At 52.7% G+C, this 27891-nt stretch overlaps 1 protein-coding gene across 1 annotated transcript; it reads right to left on the bottom strand.

Moving 5' to 3' along the window:
• Positions 1–303: 303 nt before the first annotated feature.
• On the bottom strand, positions 304–25154 carry MAL (mal, T cell differentiation protein). Its single transcript, XM_049652187.1, has 4 exons — positions 24802–25154; positions 6647–6814; positions 5286–5411; positions 304–906 (listed from the first exon to the last, which is right to left on the bottom strand). Exons 1-4 carry the CDS (start codon positions 24892–24894, stop codon positions 832–834), a joined length of 462 nt encoding a protein of 153 aa, XP_049508144.1. The 5' UTR covers positions 24895–25154; the 3' UTR covers positions 304–831.
• Positions 25155–27891: the final 2737 nt, after the last annotated feature.

The raw sequence follows: 27891 nt of genomic DNA, 5'->3' as shown, positions 1-27891 counted from the left end.
GGCCCCTTGGTCTGGTAGGAAGAAGACGGGTTCCCCTGGGTTGGCACCTGGCAAGTTTCCAGAGAGGGCAAAGCCACGTGAGACGGCTGGTAGCTGGGGCGGGTGGAGTACCCAGCGACGGGCTCTCGGACAGTGCGTTGGCTGAGCATACACAGCTGAACTGCCATTTGATGCTGCCTCTAGAGATTCAGTCTCAGCCAAAGGATTCCTCAGAAGGAAAGCTGAAACGATGGTGTTCCTGATACGGGGAAAAGAAGAACAACCCCCCCCCCCCCCCCGCACCAAAAACACCCCACGAAAATATCGAACATAAAGGCACTTTATAAAGCATTTCAAAGGTTTATCATCTTCCACCGTGGACATCTGCACATATTTGTTGGGTGAGTTTTACTCCCCATGACAGGTAGACTATCCATGAAGACTTGGAAGGATGCCCGGGGGGTGGGGGGGGTGGGGGTGGGGGAACTCAAAGAGGCTTGTGGAAAATTCCAAAAGACAGTTCAAAAGATCCAGTCCGGGAGTCAGCAGGGGATCTTTGTTTTGTGGTCACACTCCCCATTTTCCCACCTCCACATCCCCCTTTCCCAAATAGGAAATGATTCTAGAAAGACAGCTCGTAGTTGGAGGTCAAACGTGGCAAGCCCCCACCCCTGACATGAAGGCATGTAGGAGAGTAAACATAACACCCACAAGAAACAGAGCGTTGCTTTTGCTTGTTTGTTTGTTTTCTTCTTTCCAGCATCGAGAGTGTTTCTGCGTCGAAAATGTTACGCTGGAAGGCGGGCTGATCAGTTAACACCGTCTGGGGTCTGCGGCAAAAGTTCTGCTGCTTTACGAAGACTTCCATCTGATTAAAGAAAACACCGCATGGACCACGTACAGCAGAGTGGCCACGTAGGAGAACACCTGAAACCAAGATACATGGCCATTAATGGGAGTGCATGGGGAGAGGGCGACGCGTGGGCCATTGACACTGAGCCAGGCGCTGACATGGCGCTTGGGAGTGACACACTGGAAGGGTGCGGGCCGCCGCTGCTTCCTATCATTCCCGCAGATATCCTTTCCTGCCGAGCCCAGATGTGGCCCCAGAATGCTTTCAGCACAGGTCTCCAAGTGACCTACCAGCCCACTGGGTTTGGGGCTGCAAGGTCAATTATCTGTCATCACACGTCATCATGCTGGTGCCACCCAATTGGAAATGGGGGCCCTCAGAGACCCCTCAAATGATACCACTCTTCATGGGAAGCTTCCTTCCCCCACACCTGTGAGGTCAGAATCCACCAGCTGACTCCACTGGCCTTGGCTAAGAGACTATGAGCACCTGGGTTTGCTGGCTCTGGTTAAGGTCTGGATGCTGTCTGGTCATCCTCAGACTCCTGCGAGAATGTTATTCCAGGAATCTTAATTTCACAAGCATGAGCAAGGGTGCCAGGCTCATAGGAAGTAAGGAACCGGGACGGGGAGGAGGGACTGAGGCTTCTGCAAAAAGGAGGGGGCTTACTGAGAAAGCTTCTGGAAAGATCCAGTCAGTGTGTTGGCACTGGGAACAAAGGCCCTGGAAATGGGGGAAACGGTCACTTTGTCCCTGTCAAGGCCCTGACTTGCGATGTTCACATGGGCCCCACCTATTCCTATCACCCTACTCTGGGTGGCTGGCCTCCCTGAAGGCTTGCCTGCCCCCAAGTCAAATATCTGCACCTGGTTTTGTGACCTTGGGTGTTGGGGTCAAGAGTTTCCAACCCAGGCACAACATCAGGGCAGCTACGGTTCCATGACTCTTGAAAATGCCCATAAACACCAGCGGTCATCATGCCTGCTCTCTCCCTGCCTCCACACATGGGTGAACTCCTCACCCTCATTGGCCAGAGGCAATGAGTAAGCCGAGTTACTTAATAACCAATATAAGGGAACTCATCCGGGAACCCTTAACTACCATCTGAGAGGCGCGGTTGTACCTGAGTGAGCAGCACCCTCAAAAAACACCTCTCCCTGTCAGATGGGAGCAGCTGACGGATGCGAGAGCCCTGAACAGAAGCACCTCAGCTGTCCCCAGCAGTGACAGCAAACAGGCACTTATTTTCCAAGTGAGGTCAAGCAATGGCACACCGGGGACACTGAGAGCCAGGGACGTGAAGGCATATACTTAGGCCTTCAGAAACGCCTCTCCCTAAATGGCTGCCATTATTATTCCCGCTTTCTGCAGAAGTTTCTAGCTGCCCTCAGTGAATTCCCACCAATCCCAGGGATCCCTCTGGCACAGACTCTCTGCTGCCTGCAAAGGAAAGAGGGAGAAGCTTAGCTTTCGAGACGGGTCCGACTAAGTATCATAGAGAGGGGCGAGAGGCAGGCCAGATGCTCTCAAAGGCCAGGAATGTGCGGGAGAAGGTCTTGAGGTGCCTCCCCATTCCCGGGCTGGCTACCCCCAGGAGGGCGTGTTGTGGTTGGGCAGGATCTCCCCTGTGCACTCATACAACTGATATTTTGAATAGAAAGATGTGACTTTACATTGAACCGGGCTTATACATCCCCTTTGGCCCAGTGCATCGGCCGGCTGGCAACATTTCGATTCTTGATTCTGGCACTCTCGACTTTGCCTGGGCACGCCCATGTAGATCTCATTCAACTAACAAAAATGGGAGGGGGGGGAGACACGATCACTTGTGGCGTGGACAAATAGATGCTGGTGTAGCCACCAGTGGAATGATATACAGCAGTGGGAATAAACACTCTAGTCTCCACCCAAAAATGTAGATGAGCTTCACAAATCTGAGGTTGAAAGAAGGAAGCCAGACATAAAAGAATACACACTGTGTAACTCCATTTACATGAAGTTCAAAGGCAGGCAAAACTGAACTAGGCAGCTAGAAATCAGGATGGCGGTAATCGTTTGTTTGGGTGCACGGTAATAGCAGCAGCAGGACAGGAGGATTCTGGGAGCTATTTATGATGTCCTATTTCTCAGTTTGGATGCTTGTTACACAGAAGAGTTCACTTCATGGAAATTCATCACTTGGGACACTTGTATCTTACTCACTTCTCTGGATGTACGTTGCATTTAGGAAGGAGGAAAAAGAGAAAAGTTGGAATACAGTAGATCACAGTGGTTCTCAACTAGAGATCTGTCCAGTGGGCAGAGGCAGTAATTCACCCTATCTGGGTCGTTCCGTCACGTGCTGACCCACTAGCCATGTTCCATGCACATTTCACTATTATCTGCAATAATTTTATGGAAATTGTCAAACGCCTTGCCGCTGATGTCTGTTTGGAGAGAAGGCCTCTGGGGTTGGGATAGGGGGAGGGATGAGGCTCTCTAAGGTGACAGGAAATGAAAGAGAGTCATTTGAAGGATAACGGAGGAAGCGGGTTACCAGCCTCCCAAGGGAAGGAAAAATAGCCAAGGTGCTTCCTGGCTGTGTTAGTATTTAGAAAGCAGCCATCTTGGGAGATGAGCCAATATGGGAGACATTCCCACACTGGGGGACGGCTGAAAGGGTGCCAGGGACCATACAGTGGCCATGTTTCTGGAACTGGAGAGTAGGCTGGGAGCTTAAGGGGAACATGTGGCTTCCCTGGGACAAGGGACCCGTAGACAAGGTTTTCAGTAACTTTCCTCCAGACCCCACCCTCTGGAAGCAGGAGGAACACCTTCACCAAACCCCTTCCTAGAGCCCAACAGTGCCCGTCCCTGTGGGTTTTCTCTCACCCTCTACTCTACTCTTTCCAAAAAGTGGGGACAGTACAGTTTTGGCACCCGGAGCCGGCATCTTGTGATCTATCATCACATTTGACCTCGGGATCTGTATGATTCACAGGTCGACCTCTAGAAATCTGAGGAGCGCGACTTCCTGAAGCTTCTTCCCTATTTTTTACACCTCACTCATGGCTAGAAATACACCTGATATCGCGAGTTTGCATGCTGGTGGGAGCCCACACATGCAGAACTCTGGAAAGAGGTTTTATGAATCAAAACATTCTCCTCCTCTCTGTCATTCCGATTCATCCCATTAAGAAGAAAATCCATTAAGAAGAAAATTGGTGGACCTCGAAGTCCACCAATGGGTCTGGTCCCACAGTTGGAACATGCTTCTTTTAGAGCTCAGAGGCCCGCGTGCAGCCTGCACCCTGGCCACACACAGCTGGCACCCCCATTTGTTCTGCTGACGGGGTGAATGAGGCTCAAGCCCCCGGGCCACCCATTGCTTGCTGTGAGGCCTTGGAGGAAGGTGTTCAATATGTCTGTAGTCCTGAGGGAGTCGGACAGGAATTACTGTCTCATTTCACAGATGAGCAAGCTGAGGCACTTGCTCAAGAAAGTGGTGGAGGCCTGAGCTCTGGCCCCTCCTCCTCCAGCAGGTTCTCAGAGCTGCTAGGCAGGAGGCATCATCGGGAAGAGCTGAAGTCCTAACTGCGGCGACAAACACCCACAGCTGGGGGGTCTGGACACGCTGCGCCCAGAAAGGCTTCTCCACAGCCTCAGTTCCAGAGCCAGGGCTTGGGGAGACACTGGCTACTCCATTTTCCATCCCTGACCTCGCTGCTTCCCCGAGCCTGACTGTGCTTTGAGGGAGAGCCAGGAGACCCAAGTAGCCAAACTCACTGCTCCAAACAGGTGCTAAGAGTGTGGATGGGGGAGCCTGGGTGGCTCAGTCGGTCAAGCATCCAACTCTTGACTTCAGCTCTGGTCGCGATCTCACGGTTCTTGAGTTTGAGCCCCACACTGGGCTCTGTGCTGACAGTGAGGAGCCTGCTTGGGATTCTCGGTCTCCTCTCTCTCCGCCCCTCACCTGCTCATTCTCTCTCTCTCTCTCTCAAAAATAAATAAAAACTTAAAAAAAAAAAGTGGTCACCTGCCCTGGACACCAATAATTTCTGGCCACCTTGGAGCAAGGTATCCATGTTCTTGGTGTCCCGGTTCTGCATCTGTGAAATGGGTATAATAAGCGCACCTACACCCTAGTGTTATCGTGAGAGTTAAATCAGATCATTTATGGAGAGCTCAGACAGTGCCTGGTGCTCACGGTCATGTCCCTTTTGCAAAGGCATGGACTCCTAGGCCAGCCCAGGCCTGGGCAGCGCAGCACTGAGCAGAGAGGGCCAAGGGGAGTCTTGGACACATGCCCTCCCTTCTCCAGGGCTTTGTTTCTTCAGGAATAAGGGGAAGGTTTCATTCCTTCGAAAGTCAGTGAGCTAGGAAACAGAGGGGAGGGCCCAAACAGCCTTCTGCTGACCCTCCATCGGTGGGCGATGGGAACTGGGAACGGGGGCAAATTGCCTGGGGGACTCACCACAGCAGAGATGTTTTCATGGTAGTGTTTGTAGGTGTAGCCCTCCTGCATCCCGATGGTGGCCAAAGCTTCCAGGACAGAGGCGCTGAGGTAAAACAGGGCAGCGACACAGTGGTAGGCTGCATCCTGCAGGGTCAGGAAAGGCCATCAGAGAGATGGGCAGCTGTGGTCCCGGCAGGGCGTGGCTACCAGCCTTGTCCCCTCCTGGAGCGGCTCAGGCCCCGCCCTCATCTTCTGCTACTTCCTTCGGGAAGGAAGGGCCTGCCCGCCCAGACCCCTGCCCCATCCCCCCATTACCATAGCCCAGCCCCCTCCTCACAGAGCTGGTTTCATCTCACTGGTTTGGGGGCCAGATTCAGGACTTAAGGGAGAAGGCACGCTGCCTTCCCTTGGCTGCCTTCCCTTGACGCGGGATCAAGTAAGAGGTGGGGGCAGGGAGGGGCAGCCTGGGATCTAACAGGTAGAAATTGGCTCTGGCCCTGAGAAGTGTCATATGTGGTCCAGTCTCAGTTTAGATGTGGCCTCGGTGACCAGTGCAGGGTGAGAGGCCCAGGCCATTTCCACTGTGGTTTTGTCTTGTTATTGTCAGTTTTTTTTTGGGGGGGGAGGGGGGGGGGGGAGCTCCAGGAATGTGTAAAAGCAAGAAAATACAAAGCGGGGGTTTTGAGTAGCTGGCATTTGGAGGTGATTTCGAAAAGTCTCCGTAGGAGGCCTTTTGAGAGTAAAGGCCTGGCCAAGTGGCCCTGCCCTCTTCCATGGTAAGTAATGGCCAGGTGTCCCATGCATACATTTTACCCCCCCCTCGTGGGCCTTAAGGCAGAATTTACGCAGTATTATGTCCACGGGCCATCCCTTCCCCCCACCCCCCCAAGCCCCTCCTTGGGGACCCTGCTTTAGAAGGTCATCACTGGACACTGGCCAGTAAGCCTGGCCTCACACAGGGCAGCCAAGGCCAGCCTCCAGGACCCTGTCCACCCCCAAGATGGAAACCAGCCCTCCTGGACGTTGGGAGATGCCAGCAGGCACCTGGCAGGTGCAGGTGGCATGGGGAGGGGTGGTTGGGCTGCTGGTTATCCATGAAAAAGGCAGTCATGCAGGAGAAAGCAGAGCAGGCCCAGTGGGAATTGGGCAGCGGCAATCCAGCTCTGCCTTCACCTTCTCCTGACCTCCTTGCTGTGGGGAGCCCCCAGAGAGCTGCTGGGGAGAGCTTAGAGCCGAAGGGCTGGCCAGCTGAGCCTTGGAACGTGGCTAGGAGACATCTATGGGCAGCCTCACCTAGCACTGGAAAAGCCAGCTTGCCAGGGGAGAGGGTCCAGCACCCACCCACCCACCCACATCAGCCATTCCGGGCTGGGACTCACCAGGGTGACCCAGGAAGTCTCCCCGCCGTGGGCACCAACTATGTACAGGATGAGCAGGGCTGTGGTGGCCATGAAGCAGAACACAGACACAAACATCACCCAGCCCTGGACCAGGGGGATGGGCACCAGGGACGAAGCAATGAGGATCCACACGAGGCCCCCAAAGACCTGCAGAGGGAGGGAGGACAGGGGTGAATAACAGAGCAGGAGAGCCCATACCCAGGAAGGGCCAGACCTACAGGTCACACTGAGGCATTAGGGGCAGCAGAACAGGAAGGAGGCAGAGAATGGCAGTGGGCATTTTCCTCACCAAAAGTGACTCTTTCTTCCCCCTCAAGGCTCTAGCCTGCACTGACCCAGTCTTCCCAATCCCCTGCTTGCCTGCCTTTGTCATGCCTGTTTTAAATACAATTTCAATTTTTTATTTGACAAAAACGTCTATCACACTCACATGCCAGGCACTGCCCCAAGCACTTGGCAAATATGAACTCAGTTCATTCTCACAACCCTATGAACGAGGTACCGACCCATTTGTCAGATGGAGAAACTGAGGCACGTGGACGCCAGGTAATTTGTCATCCCAGGAAAGGGCTTACGTCATCCAGTATTATCATTATTCTGAGGTGACATCCTAGATTAAATCCTAGTATTTTGACATTGAAATATCGTTTCTTTTACAAAAGGTTAGCGACCAGCAGATTCTGTTGGTCTTTACTTGGCAAAATAGATTGATCACGTTATGTCATAAGCATAATTTTTTAATTTGTCCCCTTCGATCCCCAAGCCCAGGAAGTGTTCTGATTACTAGGGTCAGGGCTGGAGTGGAGAGTCTCTTCAGGTGGCCTAGGACGGGCATGGGAGAAATGTTTCCCTGCCGTTATCCGGAAGATGCCCCTGTTGATGTCTGAGGGCTCACTGAGTCCCATGTTTTCAAAGAGGTTCGTAAGGACAGTGTAGGGGTCCCGGCTCCCCGGGGACAAAGGCGCACAAATGCAAGCTGGGACCTTCCATACTTCTTTCATCCCCAGGAAGTCAGCCTCGTCCACCGTCCCTCACCCACATAAGGCTGGGACGCAGGCGGAGGGGGCTCTGTAGTCAAAGGTCTCCAGGGTGCTTCGAGCATCCGGGGCTGTGGACGGGCTGCCCTCCTAGTCCTATGTCCCCTGCCTTGTGAACTCAAACAGTACCTTGATTCCATCTCCTGTACCTGCTGCCCACCTGCTACGTAAGAGACCACTGTCCCTGTAGGTGTTCTCTGAGCCTCTCAGCTGAGAAGCATCAGGAGAGAATCACATTTGAGTAGATAAGTCAGAGCAATGAAGAATCTGGAGTTATCAAAACCGAGCTGGGCCTAATGAATCAGATATGGGCATCTCTGACCAGAAAACCTCCTCTACTGTGGAATCCGAGGGTGCCTGAAGGCCCCGGCAGAAGCAGTGGGACACATTTTGCAACTTGAAGTCATTGGAGCAAACAGAGAAATACAGCAGGTAAATACAAATCCTTAGACCACTGTAACATAAGATGTGTGTGTGTGTGTGTGTGTGTGTGTGTTTGTGTGTGTGTGTGTGTGTTTGTGTGTGTAGATTTCATCCAGAGTTGCCTTTAAGATCACACAGATTGCTTGGCCTTTTCCATAATGGGCCCTGACAAAGGGACATGAACACGCCGGTGGCTGAGAACTTGGATGTAGGAGGCCCAATTGTGGCATGGAAAAGTGGGAGAACTCGGCATGCCTGTGTGGAGGGCAGAGGCAAGGGCCTGGGATGCTCCTCTCCTGACCATCCAAGGTGGACCAACCTCAGTTTGTTCCCTGTTCATATGGTCTCAGGGAGCCCTGCCCTTCTCCTTTGCAGTGCCCAGCACAAAACAGGTGCACTTGTGACAATGTGGCACTATCCCCGACCATGTGATGGAGGGGGTGAGGTCCCCCTTGCTCACGGCTAACTCCCAGGTGTGGGACACCTTCCCAGCTGTACCTCAGTGTCTGAGTTAGTTCACTTGCCTTCAGGGTCTCCGGTCAGATATATGGGTAAACTGGAACGATTTATGCACCAATCCCAAAGGGACAGTTTGCATTGCATGTGGAGGGGAGAGCGGCGTGTCAGGGAATCCTGTGGGGGACTCGGTGCCTCAGAGGTGCTTGTGGGTGGCCAGTGGACATGGCTGTGAGGAACACTGAATGTCACATCAGGAAATGAGTCTTTTTCTTCCTTCCTTTCTTTTTTCTTTCTTTCTTTCTTTCTTTCTTTCTTTCTTTCTTTCTTCCTTTCTCTTCCTTCCTTCCTTCCTTCCTTTCTTTTTAATATTTATTTCTTTTTTTGACAGAGACAGAGAGAGAGAGAGAGAGAGACAGACAGAGCTCGAGGAGGGGAGGGGCAGAGACAGAGGGAGACACAGAATCTGAAGCAGGCTCCAGGCCTCGAGCTGTCAGCACAGAGCCCGATGTGGGGCTCAAACCCACAAACTGTGAGATCCTGACCTGAGCCGAAGTCGGTCGCTCAACCGACTGAGCCACCCAGGCGCCCCTATGCTTTTTATTTCTTTGTGTGGTTTATCTATAGCAGTAAGTTTCATAGTAACATGGTGGGAAGCAATTCTCTTTTAGACAGCTTTAAGGAGATATAATTCACATACTATACAATTCACCCATTTAAAGCGTACAATTCAATGGTTTGGGGATATACACAGACATGTACAGCCATCATCCCCAGACCAATTTTAGGGCATTTTCATCACCTCAAAAGAAACCCTGTAGGGGTGCCTGGGTGGCTCAGTCGGTTAAGTGTCCAACTTTCGATTTTGGCTCAGGGGATGATCTCACGGTTCATGACATTGAGCCCCACGCGGGGCTCTTGCGTTGACAGTGTGGAGCCTGCCTGGGATTCTTTCTTTCTCTCTCTCTCTCTCTGTCCCTTCCCGGCTCTCTCTCAAAAATAAATAAACATTAAAAAAAAAAAAAAAAGGGGAAAAGAAACCCTGTGCCCTTTAGCTATTGCTTCCTTCCCTCCCTCTCATCCCTAAGAGGCCACTAATCTACTTCCTGTCTGTAGATTTCCCTATTCTGAACTTTCACATGAGTTGAATCACATAATAAAAGATGGGCTTTTGCAACTGGCTTCTTTCCTTTAGCATAATGTCTTTCAAGGCGAGCAATGCTCTCTCAAGGGCACCTTTAGAAAATGTCTCCACCATCACAGCACGTCCCATGGGCCCGTTCTGACCCCCACCATTTGGGGGGGGAGGGGGAGACACTGAGTGAATGTGTCCCATTTCTCTGGAGCCTCCAAGCCGCAAACAGCTGAGGAAGCACTGATTCGCAGGGAGGTTCCTAAAGCAAGCATGTGGCGGTCCTGCCTGTCCCTGGAATGTATTTTAAGTCACTCATCATGTGAAGGTAAGGTCCTCACAGCACGGATGAAGTGATTAGAACCCGGGGGGTGGGGGGGGGGGGGGGGAAGAAGACGGGTAGGGGCCTGTCCTGCCCCCCTCACAGCCCTGCCCCTTGGGGTACCCGGGGGGGGGGGGGGGGGGGGGGGGGAAGGGGGGGGCGGAGGCGGGGGGAGGGGGCCAGGGGGGGGGGGGGGGGGGGGTGGGGGAGGCAGAACAATCGCGAGGACAGGAGGGGTAAGTGGAAAAAGATGAGGAGGGGTAAGTGGAAAAAGATGAGGCTGAGCCGAGGAGGGTGTCTATTCCCAGCGGCACGTCTGTGGAAACGGGCCCCACTCTCATGAGAAGTCCGTTGCGGGGGCCCGTGGGAAGCCAACAGCTGCGCATGCGTGGAGGCTCCTCTGGGCCGGCCAAGGCCAGCGCCCCGCAGCGCCCGCATCATGCACCCTGCACCCCGCCGCCTTTGCTCCGCCAGCGGCTCGCTCGCTCCCTCGCGCTGATGGGGCGCTCCTCCCAAGCCGCTGGCGGAGGCCGCAGCAGGAGCCAGTCTCTTGGGCCTCGGCTTCCTTGTCTGCACATGGCAGTTTGCCGCTGTGTCTCCCCACTGCAGGCTGGAGCACACTGGCCGGCACTGCGGGTGTGAGTGCGAAGCTTCTGGCGCTGTGCCCAGCCGCAGCGGGGGTGAGACACTGCTCACCCCGGAGGCCAACAGCCCTCAGAGACAGAGGCGGAGGCAGCCAGTTTACAGTGCAGGGTGGCAGCCAGCCCTGAGTGGGCAAAGCGGCTTGGACTGGTGCAGGGCCTCAATCGAGTCTTGCAGGGGGAGGTAGACTAGCTGGTTAACTGGGCCTAAGGGTCAACAAGGAGTGGCTTTCTGGAGGGAGGAAAGATTATAATATAATATAATATAATATAATATAATATAAGCAATAAATATATAATATAATATAAATAATATATAATATAAATATAAATATATAATATAATATAAATAATAAATATATAATATAATATAATATAAATAATAAATATATAATATAAATATATAATATAGTATAGTATAAATAATAAATATATAATATAATATAATATAATATAATATAATATAATATGCCAAGTCCAGAGAATGCTGAAGCAGCAGTGAGGGCTTCAGAAAACCAGGGAGCTGGGCATAAGGTAGGCAATGAGAGGGGAGAGTGGCTGGAGATGGGGCTCAAGAGGGGGTGAGGCTCAAGACAGAACTGATTGCCAGGCCAGGGTGAAGGCCTTTAAGGCCCCATTGCGTGGAAAGCTGGGGTTCAGTGTGAATCATGGGGCAAAGCCAGTGCCCGCCCCACTTCACCTACTAAGTGTGCAGAGAGCAAACAGAGAGAACAAGCAGAGCACCCACACCCCGGGAGATAAGGCATCCTGGGCAGGGAGCAGTCCACCCCATCCTGCCCTCAGGACCCCACTGGCCAAATATTTGTCAAGAGAAAGGGGTAGGTGAGGGTTCAAGCATTTCCCTTTGTAAAGAAAACTCCAAGCAGCTCCCAGCTCCCAGCTCCCAATGCCGAGAAGCAGTCATTTTGAAACACAAGTGGAGGCATGACCCCAGTTTCCATTCGTCTCTGTCAACAGGCTGGACTTCCCACCACCCACCGCCTACACCCAGGTCACCGTCTTCCATAACTGAGATGGTGCAGCTGGCTAAGGTGGTGGCAGAAAATGGTCTCTAAGTTGGGCGGCCCGGGAGTCATCTGCATTGAGCTCTCTCTGTGGGGTCCCGATCCCCATGTTGGAAAATGGGGGTGGGTCTGGGCTAACGCACACGGTTTGCAATCCTCACTCTACACGAGAATTGCCTGGGACAACCTGAAAACACAGTAATGCCCAGGGTTTGACTCTCAAGTGGAGAGAAGGAGAGTTATAGCACAAGGAACAGACGTCCCAGGCTGTTTGCCAAAAGCCTTAGAACACATTTCCACAACACAAGCCGTTAGATTATGTTCTGGTAATTCCTATCAAACAGAATACCAGCTGGCTCCTGTCTCCAGTGCCCAGCTCGGCTGTCCCGTGGTGCCAGTGGAGACACCTCTCCAGATCCTGACTGGGCTCTGGGAGCCCAGGGGCAAAGCTCCCTTACCTCCCCTCTCCTCAAGCTGCAATCCCTGTCTTGCCTTGAATATGAGATTAGCTGGTCCTTGGGTGTCAGGCAGATGTATCTGTGAATGGGAATGCGCTGGAGATCTGAGGCCCCTACCCCTGTTGTTTCTGGACTGGAAACTGCCTGTTTTTAATTCAGTCCAGTTTTAGATGCTGAGCAGGGTCGAGGTTCCCTAAGAACCAGGGGTGATATAAAAAACCAGACCAAAAAATTTCAAAGACTTAAACGAGTTTATAAATCGTGGCCTGCCCAATCCAATGATTTTTGTGGAAAAAAATTTCCTCAGGAGACAGTCTTCAGGGGAGCTCTTGTGTAAACTCAGAGAAGCTTCTCAATTTTTCTTTCGGAATTAATCCACAGGATTAGCAGGCTAGCATGGTTAAGGGTGTAGACTTCAGAGACTGAGTTACCAAGTTTCAGTCTCAGCTCTGCCACTTTACAACGGGATGGCCTGTTGTCTCTGGGCAAGTTACTTAACCTCTCTGTTCCCTATTTGAAAAAGAGTGATAACAACAGCGCCCACCTCATGGGATCGGGGTGAAATGGGGTTATGTCTGTGGAGTGCCTGAAAGATGGTAGGCAGTCTGAGTGCTCGCTGTCTCAACTGCCATATGATGAGGCAAAGCCTCGTCTGTCACCATGTGAAAATTCCAGTGGGTCTAGGATCTCAACATGCACAATTATCCACTCCAAACCCTCCTGGGACCCAGAATTTAATAATAACTTCAGAGGTGCCTGGGGTAGCTCAGTCAGTTGAGCATCTGACTCTTGATTTCTGCTCAGGTCATGATCCCAGGGTCGTGGGATCGAGCCCTATGTCGGGCTCAGTGCTGAATGTGGAGCTTGCTTGAGATCCGTCTCTCTTGCCCTCTGCCCCTCTTGTGCACTCTCTCTCTCTCTCTCTCGCACAAGTAAAAATAAAATAAAATAACTTCAAAACCATTAAAAAGAGAAAAATTGGTGATCTTCTAGAAATCTGAAGTTGAGAAAAATGTGTCTGCCTTTGTGGAAGGAAACACAAAGGACATTAAAATATGAGAGAGCCTTCCTTCAAACAATGAGCCTTGGTTCCAAAGGGGGGGAAAGGAATCCTCCAGCACATTCTTGAGATTCGTGTGGTGTTTCCATTGCTTGACCAGGGATGAAAGAGTTCTGCATCCACCATTGTGCAGTGTTTCTGCTGCACAACTGGGATAACCGAAGTCAACTCAGAAGAATTGCTCAAATTCTCTGGATATTTTTCTGGATATTTTGCTTTGTCAGGGTCTTCACAAGCAGACACTTTTCCAGTAACAAGTCAAGGCGTGAACTAAAGAGGACTTCCCATTCAGGGCTTTCCACATACACACATACGCCTTGGGGCCCCGCATCGGAATTCCCAATGGCTCTGAGGGCATGGTGTGTGTGCCCTGAAGGCACATCTGAACAGGAGTTTGTAATTCAAACTCTTGAGGAGGAGAGGAAACTTATTACCGAACACAGACTGTGCACCTAACACTAAGCTGTCTTACCACTTTGGTCAGGCGGTCACAAATCATCTCCCCAGGAAGGCAAAGGAAAGATGGCCACACCAGAGGAGACGGGTCCCAGCTGCTGTGAGCTCCGAGCACTTTGGCCAACAGGCCGGAAAGTAACCTCAGTTTATGTTTCTGGAAAGGTCCATACTCGACTGGACTATTTCAGTAGTCAGGGGTTATTGCAATGCCAGACAGACATGTTGTGTAGGTGGTCTGACCAGTACAGTAACTGTGCTGGAGGAGAGACTCAACCAGCTCTAGGGTTGGGTGGCTAAAAAGATTCATCATTCTGTGAGTTAGAGCAGAGGGTATTTGTGTGTGTGTGTGTGTGTGTGTGTGTGCATGCGGGTGTGAGTGTGTGTACAGGCTGGTTATGGATGAGCTGTTGGAGAGCAGGGGAGTGGCAGCAAGGGGAAGTCAAGGGGACAGAAGCACCAGGTGGTAGGAGAGTGCGCAGAGGGAGGCCAGAGGGAAAGACCAAAACTCCAAGACCCTGAAGCCTTTCCCATACTTCCTTTGGCTCCTCAGAAAACAGGTCTGAGAGGAAGACGGGGGCACTCTTTTCCTATGGAGACAAGATGGCCAGAGGCACACATGTGGGGCTTATGCCAGCTTCTCTGGTTCTCATGTGAGCCCCACCTGCCTGGTGGAGAGGAACTCGGCTCCCAGCAAGTCGAAGGAAAAGCTCCCTTCGCTTGCTCCCTTGCTCACCCACTCATTTATTTGTTCATTCACGCATGTAACAGATGCTGAGTGCCCCTGACCGTGGCCAGTAAGCACCGAGGCGGGTACACCTACGGAGGTAGACCTTATCCAAAGACATGCACTAAAAACAGAGTCCATCCCTCCCTTCCAGTCTTGCTGCCAGGCTCCACTGGAGCGGCTCTGGTCCGCCAGGGGCAGAGTCAGGTCCTGGTAAAAGTATCGGGACCCCAGTGAGGGTGACCAGCTCAACACCTCTGCCTGGGAGAGGGATAGAGCCCAGCAATTTGAACAGATCCCTTATTCTTACCCTATAAGGAGGTGTCTGGGGGGAGGGATCAGAAAGTTTTCCATGTGCAGACCCCTGCCCCCCTCTGTCAACTGTCAAGGCAGCTTATGGGGAATCTGACCTCTGAGGCTACTCCCAAGGCAAACACTGGGAGTGGTGTTGAGGCCACCTGACTCAGTTTACTAGTGCAAGTTGCTGTGCCCTCCTGGCCCCTTCATCAGCAGGCTCATCCTTCCAGAGGGACACATTGTGCCATTATCCCTCCCAAGGCAGGCTTAGATGGTGTCCTTTTGTCTAATCTGGAGGTAAGGCCAGGACTCAGGGGGCCTGGAGTCGGTTTGTGAAGAGGGAGATAGAGACTTGAGATTCAAGGGGATGGGGGTGAGTTCAGGTCTGCCGTCGACATTAACATGGTGGGTGTGGACTGAGAAAAGGCCCCTGTCCAGGCCTTCGGTCCCACTTCTCTCAAGTCCCGGGGAGATCTCTTCCACAGTACCCATTACCCCTGTACTTCAGGCACTGGCCACTGCTCACTGATTAATGCTACCTCCTTCCCTATGCGGAGGACAGTCACTCATTCCTGAATGAATGAAAAGTTCTCTTGGGTCCACAAAGCTAGGGGCTTTCAGATAAGCTTGTCCTCATGTGAACGGAAAAGTTTCCTAACCACACCTACACCCAGGGGCTTTACCCAGCGGGATAAACAGAAGCTAGGAGATTCCATGAAAAGTACCAGCAAGCTACCTGTAAAAGAGCAGCAAATCCATGCCAACTACTAGACCAGACGGGAGTGGCTTCAGTGCAAGAAAAACAAAAGGAACTAATGGGAATCACCAAGGAGGATAGCAATTTGGTGAGCCACCGAATAAAACAGGTGTGGATTATGCAGGGCAGGGAGAAGGAACCGGCCACCTACAGGGCCCGGGGCTTCTTTTCAGGGTCCTGGGGGTTCTTTCTTGGGAATCGGTGGTAACTGTCAGTTTCACCTTCCATCTCCCTTTGGGAATGGGTGGTAACTGTCAGTTTCACCTTCCATCTGTCCTTGACTCCTCTTGTGATTCATAAATATTAGCCAGGTGGGAGGCGAGAAGTTAGCCCCTGTCCTACCAATGCAGGCTAACGACAAATGCTTCGGGGTGCACAGTTTGTGCTGGGAACATGGCCGGACTTAGGGTCCAGGTGGGAGACGTACCCCAAGCAATGGCCTGCAATACAGGTGCCATATGGCAGCATCGGGGTGCTCTCAGGGTGGGCACCCCTGGTGGAGGTATGAGGAAAGCCCAGGCCTGAAGGATAGAGGACTTAGTCCCACCATGCCATCTGCACTAAAGGAAGACCTCGAATGGAGACCAGTGGAGGACTACGGGCTGGTTCTGGAAAGAGTCCTAGGACACAAAAGCAAGGTGGAATCCTTCCTGCCAGTCCCCTCCACCCACCTGTGCTCGGCTTATCACCAGCCACAGGGCAGGATGGAGGCTTGGGGAGGTGAGGGCACACTTTTGTGCCAGAGGCTGCCCTCTTCCTGAACCAATGCCCTTCCAAATGGTGATACACTGACACTGAAGACAAATCATTTTTGGAAGGCTTAATCCCAGGCTCACTGGTAATTGGCTCCTTCCCCTTGGGCAGACGCAGCAATGTGTGTGGCACTGAGAAGTCACAAAGCTGGCACCAAGCTGGCAGGGTGGTACATGAGAGAGGCTTAAGATATCCCCCGCCTCTGAGGCAGAAGGCAGGGCAGGACTGCCGGGGCCTCCCGTCCCCTGGGCCACCCCATCAGGCTGGCCAGGGGCAGCTCTGAGCAGGGGAACCAGAAATAATCACGCTGCTAGGAGGGCCCTACAGAGGGTGGTGTCTATGCAGTACTTGATGACCCCAGAGACACGGCAAGTGGGCCCTCAACAGCCCCACCCACTTCCAAATCTCACACACCCTCTGCCTCTACACTGCCCGAGAAGGGCATCGAAGGCAAAAGGTGGCGTGGGATGGGTCTTATGGTCCCCACCGTGCAGTTATTTTAGCAGGGATTGGCTAGTTGCTCTCAGAGCAGGTGTTTGAGTCATTAGAAAATTAATAAGAGTTGTACTTAATAGCTATTCAGCAGTTACTACGTGCATCATGTTATCTTAAGAGCTTTGTGCATAACACTCCTCACATCAATCCTTGAGGTAGGTGCTGTTATATCCCCATTTTACTGATGCAGAAACTGAGGCGCAGTCACAGGCTCACATCCCCACAGCTGCTGAGTACCAGCTCTGACAGGCTGGCTGGAGAGCCTAGGGCAGTTACCCAAGCCCACCCACAAGCAGGTCACCATGAAATCCCACCCACCCACCGTGTCTAGGGTCCCTTTGGAAATAGCCGGGAGAACAGCAACAGAATGATAGGAGACTAGCCCATTAGCCTTCACCCTGCTCCCTCCCAGCTGCCCTGGGTCCAGAGAGAATTGCAAAGGAGGTGGCTTCTGGAAGCAGGCTTCCCCTCCCCCACTCCTCCGCCTGCTCAATGGGCTCTGTTCTTTCAGAGGAAAAGAATACCAAGGTTTGTGTTTAAGACCAAAAAACAAGCAAAAGGTCAGAACGCTGAAGGACATCACTCTCTTCTGCAGGCACAGGCCTGTGGTTCTCATCCCCGGGTCCATCAACAGGATGTTTGTCATGACCTGCACCCCCCCCCCCGACCCCTACTAACAGGTACAACCATGCCAGCTTTCACTTCCTTCCCCATTTGCTCCATTCCTGGACTGTCTACCTGCGCCCCGCCCCCCTCGCCCCTTAAAGCCTGGATTCTGGCTTCTCTTTAGGCCTTCTTCAAAGCTGGATCCAGGAGTTTTAGGGATATCCTTCTCCTCTCTCCCCCCTTCCCCTCTTCCTGCCCCTTCCCTCCCAGCCCAACTGCATTATTCTAACAGGAATCCGGGGCTATGGTGTGGAATTTCAGGTCAGCTGAGCCTGGCCGTGCTCTTCCCACTGCCCGTGCATATCAATGTGTGATGGCTCACGACAAGGCTTTTCTTTTAGCTCCTACATATTTTTCTCAGGCCTTAGGGAGTTGTTTTGCCCCGATGTGGGCAGAACATTAGCTATTAATGAGGTGGGAGTGGTAGAGAGCCTGGGGCTAAGCATGGCGGAAAACCAATGCCCGTACATGACCCTGGAAAATAATCATGCGGCTGGTGTCCAGCAGGAGCCAACTAGGAGCTAAACCTTTCCACTAGAATGTAGAAGGTAAGTCGAGGCCCCACAATGCAGAGAGTACCAGGAACCTGCTCCAGGACCCCAGGAATAATCTGAAGCCTGTGAGGGGTCAGTCTATACTTGTCCATGGCATTAGTGCTTTAGGGTCTAGGGGCGTCGCTCATTCACTCACTCACTCACTCACTCACTGTCCTCACATCCATCAGCACTGCAAGAGAACACCTGCTGGAATATTTTAGTGCCCCTCTCTGGTGGCCTTTGGTCCAAACCACTATGTCCACTATGTCCAGGGACCGAAACTTGAGAGCCCAGAAGGAAGCCCCAGACAGGCTTGTGTTGGGGGTGGAGGTGCGGCTCAACGATGAGTCCATTAGGACTTAGCCCCCTAGCCCGATGCAGATCTCCTCCACTGGCTGGCCCCATCCCACCTCAAGGCAGGCCCCGTGTGGTCCAATCCCCAGCGCCCTGCCCCACCCACAGCCCTTCCCTGAGGATGTGCCTAAGCCCAGAGCAAAGCCAAGCCATTCCAAAGGCTGTGCAGAACCGGCTTAGGCTGGCAACACAAGGCACTCCCCCCGCCCCCCCCCCCCCCACACACACAACCTTTGCAGGGCATGGCAGGTGTAGGTGCAAATAGTCAGCCTTTGTCCCTGGCCCACCTTGAGTGACCCGGTGAGAGCTCTCCCTCTCCCCTGCAGTGGCGTCTGGGATCCTCCCACTCTCTCCCGAAAGCACTCAGAGAGAGAGGATGCCTCACATCACTCTGGGTATGACCCCATCTGCATCAAGCTGGGGAACGACCTATGGAAAGCAACCTTTTTCAGCGTAGCATGGTTGTGATGGCATATGCGTGACCACGTGGGGGCTGAGCCCCATCATCACGTTAGGCAGTTTCCAGAGAACAGCTCAAAGTCACTTTCTCCTGATCAAAGCAGTCCTCTGGTCCTCTGGTTCTTGAAAAACCAGAAAAGTCACTTCTCAACTCCAAGAACAAACCCCTCTACCTATAATTCTTCCCCTCCCTGTAGAGAGGAGGAAAGGAGAAAAGCAATATCCTTACCCACTTCTAAACAGCTACAGAGAGGGGCCCCCAATGCAAAACAAGGACACAGGGCCAGGCTCAGTGGGCACAGCCAGTGAAGGCCACGCTCAGCCATTGTCCTGAGCTGGCCAGCAGGGTCAGCCTCCACTGCCTGGTGACTATAGAAGAGGTCGCTGCCTGGGGCAGCAGGGAACTTTCCACAGGAGCATAGGGGGTGCCTGCCTTGAACCGAGGAGAATATTTAGGGCACCTGGCTCCCTGCCCCAGCCTCTCACTGAGAACTGTCTCCACTACCCTGTCCTCTACGTGAAAACATCGAGGGGGTGGGCTGGCTTACCGACTGCCCCTCCAAACCTTGCTGAATCAATGGCTTATGAAATGCAGATTCTTGGGCCCAGCCTCGACCTAGTGACCCAGATCCTTCAGGATGTATTTGTGACAAGCAGACCCAGGGGCTGTGAGCTCCCCAGTGGCTCTGAGCTGCCCCTTCACTCTCTGGGGGAGAGAAGGGAAGAAGGGAACCAGGCCTGCCCAGGGCTGCCAGATGGACAGGGCCGCCCTTTCACGATCCTTTCTGCTGCAGGCAAAACTTCCTCGTGGGTGTTTGGGTGAACGCAGAAACCTGGATGTGACTTGCTGTCACTACAAGAAGTGTAGTGGAGACTGAGTTACCAGGGTAAGCTGCGCACCCCCCTCCCCCCCCCCCCCCCCGCCCACCTCCCAGTCCGGCTCGCCCAGCCTCAGTCTCCTCCCAGCTCCGACAAATTAGGTTTCTGTGATTCTACATCTCTTATCTCCTGTGGGTGCTCATGCTGTCTTCTCCACGTAACCAGAAGGTGGACCACCCACCAGAAAACTGCTTTCCCATCCTGCTCCCACCCGACCCGCACCGCCCAGTCCCGGCTCTGTAGGGCCGCTGTTCCCAGGCAGGTGAAAATCTAGGGCAGGTCTCCGGACTTGTCTGGTCACTCTCAAATAATGAAAGTCCCCAGTCACTTTGGGTCAGGGAAACGGCCTCATTTTACTGTGTCCGGTTCACTGGAAGAATCACAATGACAAGCCCCACCCGCGTGCCCCACCCCACAAGGTGCACCCCAGGAGCGGTGGCTCTCAGCAGTTGACCCTACTTGTCTGCGCTCCCCAAGTCTCTCTTCATTCCCAGCCATTCTGTCAGCAGTTTCTCCTCTTTTATAGGCTGGGGAGGAGGGAGCCGAGTTAAAGGTTTCATAACCTGTTTTCTGGCATTTCCTTTACAAGTTCTGAAAGGGCGGGGAGGGGGGGCGGCTGTTATCTCTCCTGGCACTTTGTAAGAGAAGTTTCCTCCGGCCCTGGCCAGAGCTGAGACAAAAAGCATCCTATGTTAACCTTTGTTCTGTGAATGGTGGACCAAGTGTCACCAAGGCCCTGGCTTAGAAGAGAAGAGGAGGAAGAGGAAACAGCCTGCGGTCCCCAGAGGAAAAAATCCTCCTTGGGTGGGGACAGGGGATCAGGCCAGAAGCAAAGCCCTGGGTTTGCTCCCGTGTTGGGAGAGGGGACGTCCCACCCCGAGCCTGCCCATAAGGGGGACACCAGTGTCCCTGTGGCATACAACAGCCGTACAGCCAGTGTGACTCTGATGGTGCTTGGCGCTTGGACAGGCGGGGTCCCGCCACCTAGCTGGATCTGCCTTCCACTTCCTGCGACGACCCTGCAGCGTTCAGAGGTCTGGGATGGGGGTGCTGGGCCAGGGTAAGGTTGCCATACACCCCCACCAGTGCCTCGCCGGAGCCACCACCCTTCCCTGTCCCTGTGGGCAGTTTCCTTGCCTTGGGAGGGGGGTGGGGCTCCACCCTGTTCGCTTCGGACGCTGGCATCTGTGACTCCCAAGCTATTGGGAGGTCAGGCGTGGGCGTGTGAACTATGACTAATCAATTCAAAGGACTACAGATTTTATACATACCCAAGCATTTCACACCCACTGGGTTCGCTGAAAATTACAAATTCTGATGTTATCAAGTGTGGCACGGATGAGGAACAATGGGGGCTTGTTTAGCTCCAAACTTGTACAATTTGGGGCCCTTCTTTATTAAAGAATACAAAATAAGGCAGGGTCTTGGAAGGGACCTGAGCTTAATTATGCTTCATCAGCCTCCAGGTCCCTCTGCTTCCGGAGTATGGAAACTGGAATTACCCTTTTTGGACAGGGATGCGGTGACATCTGGGGAAACAAAAGAGGTGCATTCCCTATGAACCAGGAGGTCAAACCCTCCCTTTGGGAAGAAATCCCCAGCAGGTAACTAAAGAGGCACATACAAGAATGTTCTTGGCAATGCAACGGCAGAAAGCAACAAATTGAAAATAGCAAAATGTCCATGAACAGCAGACGGGATAAACAGTATCAACCTGTGTAAGCCTCAAAACAACTTTGTATGAAAAGCCTGCTGCAGTGGGATAGGTAATGTGTGTGTGTTGTGTGTGTGTGTGTGTGTGTGTGTGTGTGTTGCTATTTTTATAAAGTGAAAACTTAAAATAATGCCATGTGTAATCTGCCCATAGTTAGGTATGCAGTGAAGGTCTAAATAAACCCTGCTCCGGGGTAATGAACACTACTCCATTTAGCCTCGAGATTGCCCCTAGGATGGAGGGAAGAGAAGATAATGGTGGAGTTTCCAGTGGGCGTGGTGCCATCTGAAAAGCTTTATTTCCCTCATACTAAAAGAAGATAAAGCCAACTATTAAGATTTGACAAAGTGGAATGACAATTATATGGGTGCCGTTCCTGTAATATGAAATATTTCTTTATTGTTTTTGACAGCGAGAGAGACAGAGCATGAGCAGGGGAGGGGCAGAGAGAGGGGGAGACACAGAATCCGAAGCAGGCTCCAGGCTCTGAGCTGTCAGCACAGAGCCCGACGCGGGGCTCAAACCTGTGAACCTTGAAATCAAGACCTGAGCCACATGAAGTCAGACCCCTAACCGACAGGTGCCCCCAAATTACCCATTTTAAATTGACCAGTTCAGTGGCATTTAATATACTCACGTTGTGCAACCACCCCCTCTAACTTCAAAACATTTTCACCACCACAAAAGGAAACCTGGCCCCTTAACCCTCTCATCTCAGTCCCTGCAAAACCACCAGTTTGTGCTCTGTCTCTATGGGTTTACCTATTCTGGATATTTACATAAATGGAAGCATACATGACCTTTCCTGTCTGGCTTCTTTTACTTAGCGCAGTGTTTTCAAAGTTGATCACCTTTGTAGTATGTATCAGTATTTTTTGTTCCATTCTATGGTTGAATAATACTCTACTGTATGGATATATCACAATTTGTCTCTCCAGCCATTGCACTGGGGCTGTTTCCACCTGTTGGTTATTGTGAACAGTGCTGCTAAGAACATGCGTGTACGTGTACCTGTTCAGGTCCCAGCTTTTAATCATCTTGGTTAAAAACCTAGGCATGGAATTGCTGGGTCAAATGGTAATTTTTTTTTTTTTTTTCAGGAACTACCAAACTGTTTTCCAGAAGCAGACGAGCCATGTTACATTTCCATCAGCAATGTGTGAGGGTTCTAATTTCCTCACATCCTGGCCAGCACTTGCTATTTCCTTTTTTCTTTTTTAATAATAATCACCATAATTTCATGTGAAATTGTACCTCATTGTGGTTTTTATCTCATTTTCCTAATAATGAATGATGCTGAGCATCTTTCCACGCGCCCCTTGGCCGTTTGTACAGCTTCTCCGGAGGAATGCCTATTCAAGTTTGTTGCACATTTTCTAACTGGGTTGTGTGTCTTTTTGGATAGAGGTTGAGAGAGACCACTGAGGCACCCTCAGTCTCTCAGGAAGTTGGGGGGAAAGGAGGGAGGTGAGGGAGCAGGGCAAGGGTTGAGGAGAAAAAAAAATCACTTCTCAGACAGCCGAGAGGAAAGTTCCAAGCAGGAAAGAATTATTTCTTCCAGAAGCCCCTACTATGTCAGGTCACAAAACCGCCCCGGGAGGAGTAAATTTCCATTAATCCATGGTTCTGAGATTTCCCACCTCCAGCCTTCCACTTTCACTTGGTGGGTTTTGGCAGCGGGGTATCCTCCTATCCCCATCCAGCAGATCGCCCTGTTTGGCTCTGCCTGGCTGGGCGGGAGCACTCCTTCCCCTAAGCTGTGATACCAAGAGGAGGCATTGGGAGGCTTGTCCCCTCGGTGAGGCCAGCACCCCTCCGCCCCCACCTGCCACCCCCTGCGGCCACCTGAGCCCATTCTTGTCAGGGCAGCAGGAGGATGGGGCCCCTGTCTTCTGCCTGGAGCTCAAGTAACACACTCTTTCCTGATTCTTGTTTTAGTGTTCCTCGAAGAGCTACAAAGGCAGAGTCAGCCACTCATGAGGGCAATGTAAGAGACACTAAGGAGACCTTTTGCTGCTTAAAAATCTCTCTTGCCCCATCACACCTCAGCATCAGCCCTCATCTCTTTTGGTTATGAAACTCCTGCCTTTGTAAAGAGTAGCCTCTGAAGGAACCACCCAATACTTATTCCCAAGCCGCAGGTCTATATGCTCTTTTCAGAAATCCAGCGTTCGGCAAGCACAGGCTGACTGCTGAGGAGAAGCACTCAGATGAGCCATCTGGAAAAAGAATGTTCCAGTGGATGCAAGCCCCTCCCCTCTGGGCCTATCCGAAAATTGTAGGTAGGGCTGGGCTTAGTGGTGTCCAGAGTTCCTTCTAGATGTCACTTCCTTGATTCTGGCCAGCTCCAGGTTTTGAAGTCATTCTGGATACATCCAGGTTTGGGCTCAACCCAAGTCACACAACGGCAAGGATACGGTGCCCCAGGGAACCTCAGCCCCCTTGGCCCTTTCCTCCACCATCTCCACGGAGACCAGAACCTGCTCCCTTTGCTGTTCACACCCTCCTGCCTCCAGTCAGACAGAAGCCAGGGTCCCGTTTATTTTTACACAGTCAGGTGTGGGCAGTTTCTTTTTCGACCAACTTTCAGGGCGGCCACTTCTGAGTTTGGGGTGCAGGGAAGGAGTCTCTGTGACCTCAACGCACCACACCCACAGAGTAAACACCATGCCCTCTCCCAGGTAAGGGGCCGCAGCCCCTGCGGAGGTTAGGCTGAGGGCGGTCGGAACTTCCCCACAGGGTGATCACTTTACCAGAAGCCTAGAGTAGGAAGCGCTCTCCGAAGCCGCCGGCGGCGGAGGCTGTGCGGCTCGGGCTTAAGGAACGGCCAGCCGCGGGTGCAGCGGGGTTCCCGCTGCTCAAGGTCAGCCGAGGCACAGGACCGCTCAAGGCCAGTCCCTCTCTCTTCCCCCCACCCGTCGCGCAGGGCAGAACGACCGCAGCGGAGCAAACCACGCCTGTTTATTTCCCCGATCAAAGTTGTGGCAAGTAGGGTCACTCGCCAGAAACTTTCAAAAGCCAGAAGAGAACAATCCAGATTCTGCCCCTCCTACGACACCAACCCAATCTCCAAACCTCGGTTGGTAACACGTACTCGGGTTTCTTTTGATTTTTTTTTTTTTTTTAAACGAAATCCTAACCCCGGGAAAAGCTGGACGCTTCTACAAGGACGTCGCCCTCCAGGAAGGGCATACTCGGCGCGGCACCTGTGAAGCGGTTTGGGAGCGCAGCTCTGGAACGGGCGCGCTACAAGTGGACCCGGGGCCTGTTTCCAACATCTGACCCATCCTGGGAATTTGGTTTTTCCACCGAGGTCCTGGGGACTGTTTACCCCACTGCCCTTGTCTAGAGGGGGTCAAACGACTGGAAGGTGGGAGGAGAGAGACTTTTTCCTCACTGTGGCCTCGCTACCCAGATGCTCCGGGGACCCGCGCAGCCACCACCATTCCGCCCCTTCCCTAGCACAGGCGCGGGCGCGCCGGCGACTCACAAACTCTAAGATGAAGAGCAGGTCCGGGAAGGTGGTGAAGACCGCGAAGCCGCTGGGCAGGGTACTGCCACCCGACGCCGCTGCGGGGGCCATGCCGGCGTGCTGGCGTCGGCCTCGGGTCTGGACGCGCGCGGCTCCGGCTTTGCACTGACCGCTAGCTCGCTCTGCGGAACCCAGTGGCCCGGGCGCCCCCGCGCGCGGGTTAAGAGTAGGGAGCCCGGGGTCGAAAAGGGAGGAGCCCTGGTCACCGCCCGCCCCGTCCCCGCCCAGGTCCCCGGTGCGCGCCGCGGGCGCCGCCCTGCCCCACCTGGAGAGCGCGCAGCGGGCGTGCGGAGCTGGAGGCGGGGGCCTGACTCCTGCGACCCATTCCGGCGCCACCTCCCACCCGGAGGGGGACAGAGCCACTTTGGCGAGGCGCTTTGCACCCTTTGCACGTGGTCACCATCCCTTGAGAAAAACAACCGTCAATAACTAGACCCTGCAAACTTCCCATTGTGACACCCCTAGGGCCACCTCTGCTTTACCTGTTCTTAAGTTGGTGTCCTTCATCTAAACTCTGGGCGCGTTGATACGCGCGACCTTCACGTTCAGGCTCAAGGTGGGAAGAGTAACCCTCGGCTGCAGGCTGGCGGTCTGCAGGGGCCTCGAGACCAGCTCTCCCACCCACCCCTTCTCCCGCCTGAGCGTGGGGCGCTGCTCTCCGCCGTGTGACCCCTGGGGGAGGGCTGGTGGTGGTGGTGCTGGGGCAAGTCCGCATTGAATTTAAGGACAGAAAGGAGTCCTTTAGAGCAAATTTATCCCCTTCTCTCGGAGCAGGTATCCCGGGGCTCTGTGGGGGGAGGACTCCTCCTCCCCTTGTCCTCTGACTGCCTGGATTGTGTGTGTGTGTGTGTGTGTGTGTGTGTGTGCGTGTGTGTTTCTGGATTATGATTTATGTATGTATGTATGTATGTATGTATTTATTTATATTGCCTTTATTTTAAAACAGGTATCAGACTCCAGTAGTTGCCCATTTATTTTAATTTAGATAGTGAGTGTTCTTCTCCAAATCCTAAAGCCCAAAATCTGCTGGCAGTTCAGGACGTGGCTCCAGCTCAGACTTCCCGGTGCGTCACCCACAGCAGATAGCAGGGCACAGGGCTCCCTCTTCCCAGTGGGACCTTCAGTCTTTCCCCTCTATACAGCTTTTTCTCCCAGTCCCTACGGGGAGAAGTAAATTCTTGGACACACTTTCCAAAGCAAAAAGCCATGCCCATGAGCTGTTCATTCTGACTATTCATGGAGAGACACCAGGCAACTGAAATGAGAAAATCCCACTGTGCCCCTGTGAGCCTTGGGGCTGCCGACTTTGGTGGCTTGAGTCCCAGGGTGCCATTGTGGCTTCCACCAGGTCCCCCAGGGCCAGGACCTCTCCCGGCCAAGGTCAAGAAGAGGCTTTGACCTCTCTGAACCTCTGACCTCTCTGAACACTTCATCTTACCCATAGTCCTTTGCTTGATGTTTATTTTCCTGACCACACTCTACCTTCTGCAGGGCATCCACCACCCCCATCCCCCATCTGCCTGCTTCCTTCCCTGTTGTATCATACCTTTGGTGCCTAGCCAAGAACCCAGCCCATGGTAAACGCCCCAAAAATGTTTATCCCATGCCAGGATGGACCCAGCCTTCTCTGTGCTGACTGCCCAAGGAGGAAATGAAATTACTCTGAACATAAAGAGTACCAGTAAGTCGAGACAGGTCCGTCTTCATTTCGCAGCAGAGCTTCTGGAGGGTGCTCTGAGCCGCTTGCTGATGGTTTAGGTGGTTCATATTTATAAGAAGCCCAGGACATACTTTGGTTCCCAGCAGGGTATGAAAAAACAACCTCGGTCGCTAATAACTCACTGCAATGTCTGTGGTCGTGGCGCAGTGGGTGTGAATGTGGGGGTCAGTCTGGGTAGAACTGGGGCTTCTGTCAAAATAGTAACATGGCCTAGAGTGGGTTTCTGCAAAGTAGAAAATGACAGCTGCTACACCATCCTGGGGGCACAGGAGGTTACTTCCAGCTTGTGTGCCAGGGGAAGGAATCGGGAGGAAGGTGAGGGACATTTTTAGGGAAAGATTCATGGGACAGGAATTGCCAGTAAGCAATGTGATTTGCTGTTGAGGACTTAGAATGACTCCTGTTTTACTGATGAAGTATGGAGGCTCAGAGAAGTTAATACTGCCCAGGGCCACACAGCTGGTGACTGGTAGAACTCAGCCTTGAACCTGAATGCTGCTGTGTCTCCAATGCTGCAAACATTTGATTAAGACAATACTCAAGATGGGCAATTGCCAACCAAATGCCATGCTCCATGCAGGCACCCAAATCCAGTCTTAGTGGTCATCTTGAGTGTGGCATTGGGCACCTATTCCCTGGGGGATCTCTGCCTGTCTGACAGGGCTCTGGACTTTTCCTCCCTGACTGTATATACAAGAATGGAAGTCCTGATCCGGGTTTATGGATAGAAAAGCTGGATGAAGGTCGGAATTCAGAGAGCTCCCCTGGGCCAGCACTTATCTCAAGGGATTTTATTTTCATAGTCACCCCACCGCCCCACATTTCCACCCATGGCATGAAGCAATGAGGGCAGCTCCCGGGCGGAGGACTTAATGGCAGTCACAGCTGCCTTGGCCCCAGGAGAGCAGAGGGAGATATCATTGCTGATGGCCTACTAAGCGCCCAGCCCTGCCATGTGCACGTTGCCCACTTGACCTCCATTTGACCCCACTGAGCCCTTCCAGTAGGTGTCATCCCACTATAAAAGCTCAGAGTGGACAGGAAATGTGCCCAGACCACGCGGAAGGCAGCTGGACCTCCTGACTCTAGAAGGCAGACTGTCTCCACTACCTCCATGCCTACTGAATAAAATCGACACATTTCGAAACTGGAGGTGGCGGTTGCCCATCAGAGAGCTGTCCCTTGGTGGGCGGATGGGCACCTGTGCTCCGTTGCCTCCAGTGACAACAAACCACGGCCTGTGATCTTTTTTGTTTGCTCCCAACTTCTTCTAGGTCCATGTTTCCTAGCGCCAGGGAGACGTGGTGGTCCCCCACCACCTGAGAGAG

The sequence above is a fragment of the Panthera uncia genome (genome assembly GCF_023721935.1).
Source record: "Panthera uncia isolate 11264 chromosome A3 unlocalized genomic scaffold, Puncia_PCG_1.0 HiC_scaffold_12, whole genome shotgun sequence".
Lineage (NCBI taxonomy): Eukaryota > Metazoa > Chordata > Mammalia > Carnivora > Felidae > Panthera > Panthera uncia.
Note: the sequence above shows the minus strand (reverse complement) of the source record. Positions and strands in the feature narration are given on the sequence as shown.

Excerpts from the sequence above, each read along its gene's own strand:
- MAL (XM_049652187.1), bottom strand. The coding sequence starts at position 24,894 with ATGGCCCCCGCAGCGGCGTCGGGTGGCAGTACCCTGCCCAGCGGCTTC. Across the intron at positions 5,412-6,646 it reads AGACTTCCTGGGTCACCCTG|GATGCAGCCTACCACTGTGT; the intron begins GTGAGTCCCAGC and ends CTGACCCTGCAG. Across the intron at positions 907-5,285 it reads ATGAAAACATCTCTGCTGTG|GTGTTCTCCTACGTGGCCAC; the intron begins GTGAGTCCCCCA and ends TCTTGGTTTCAG.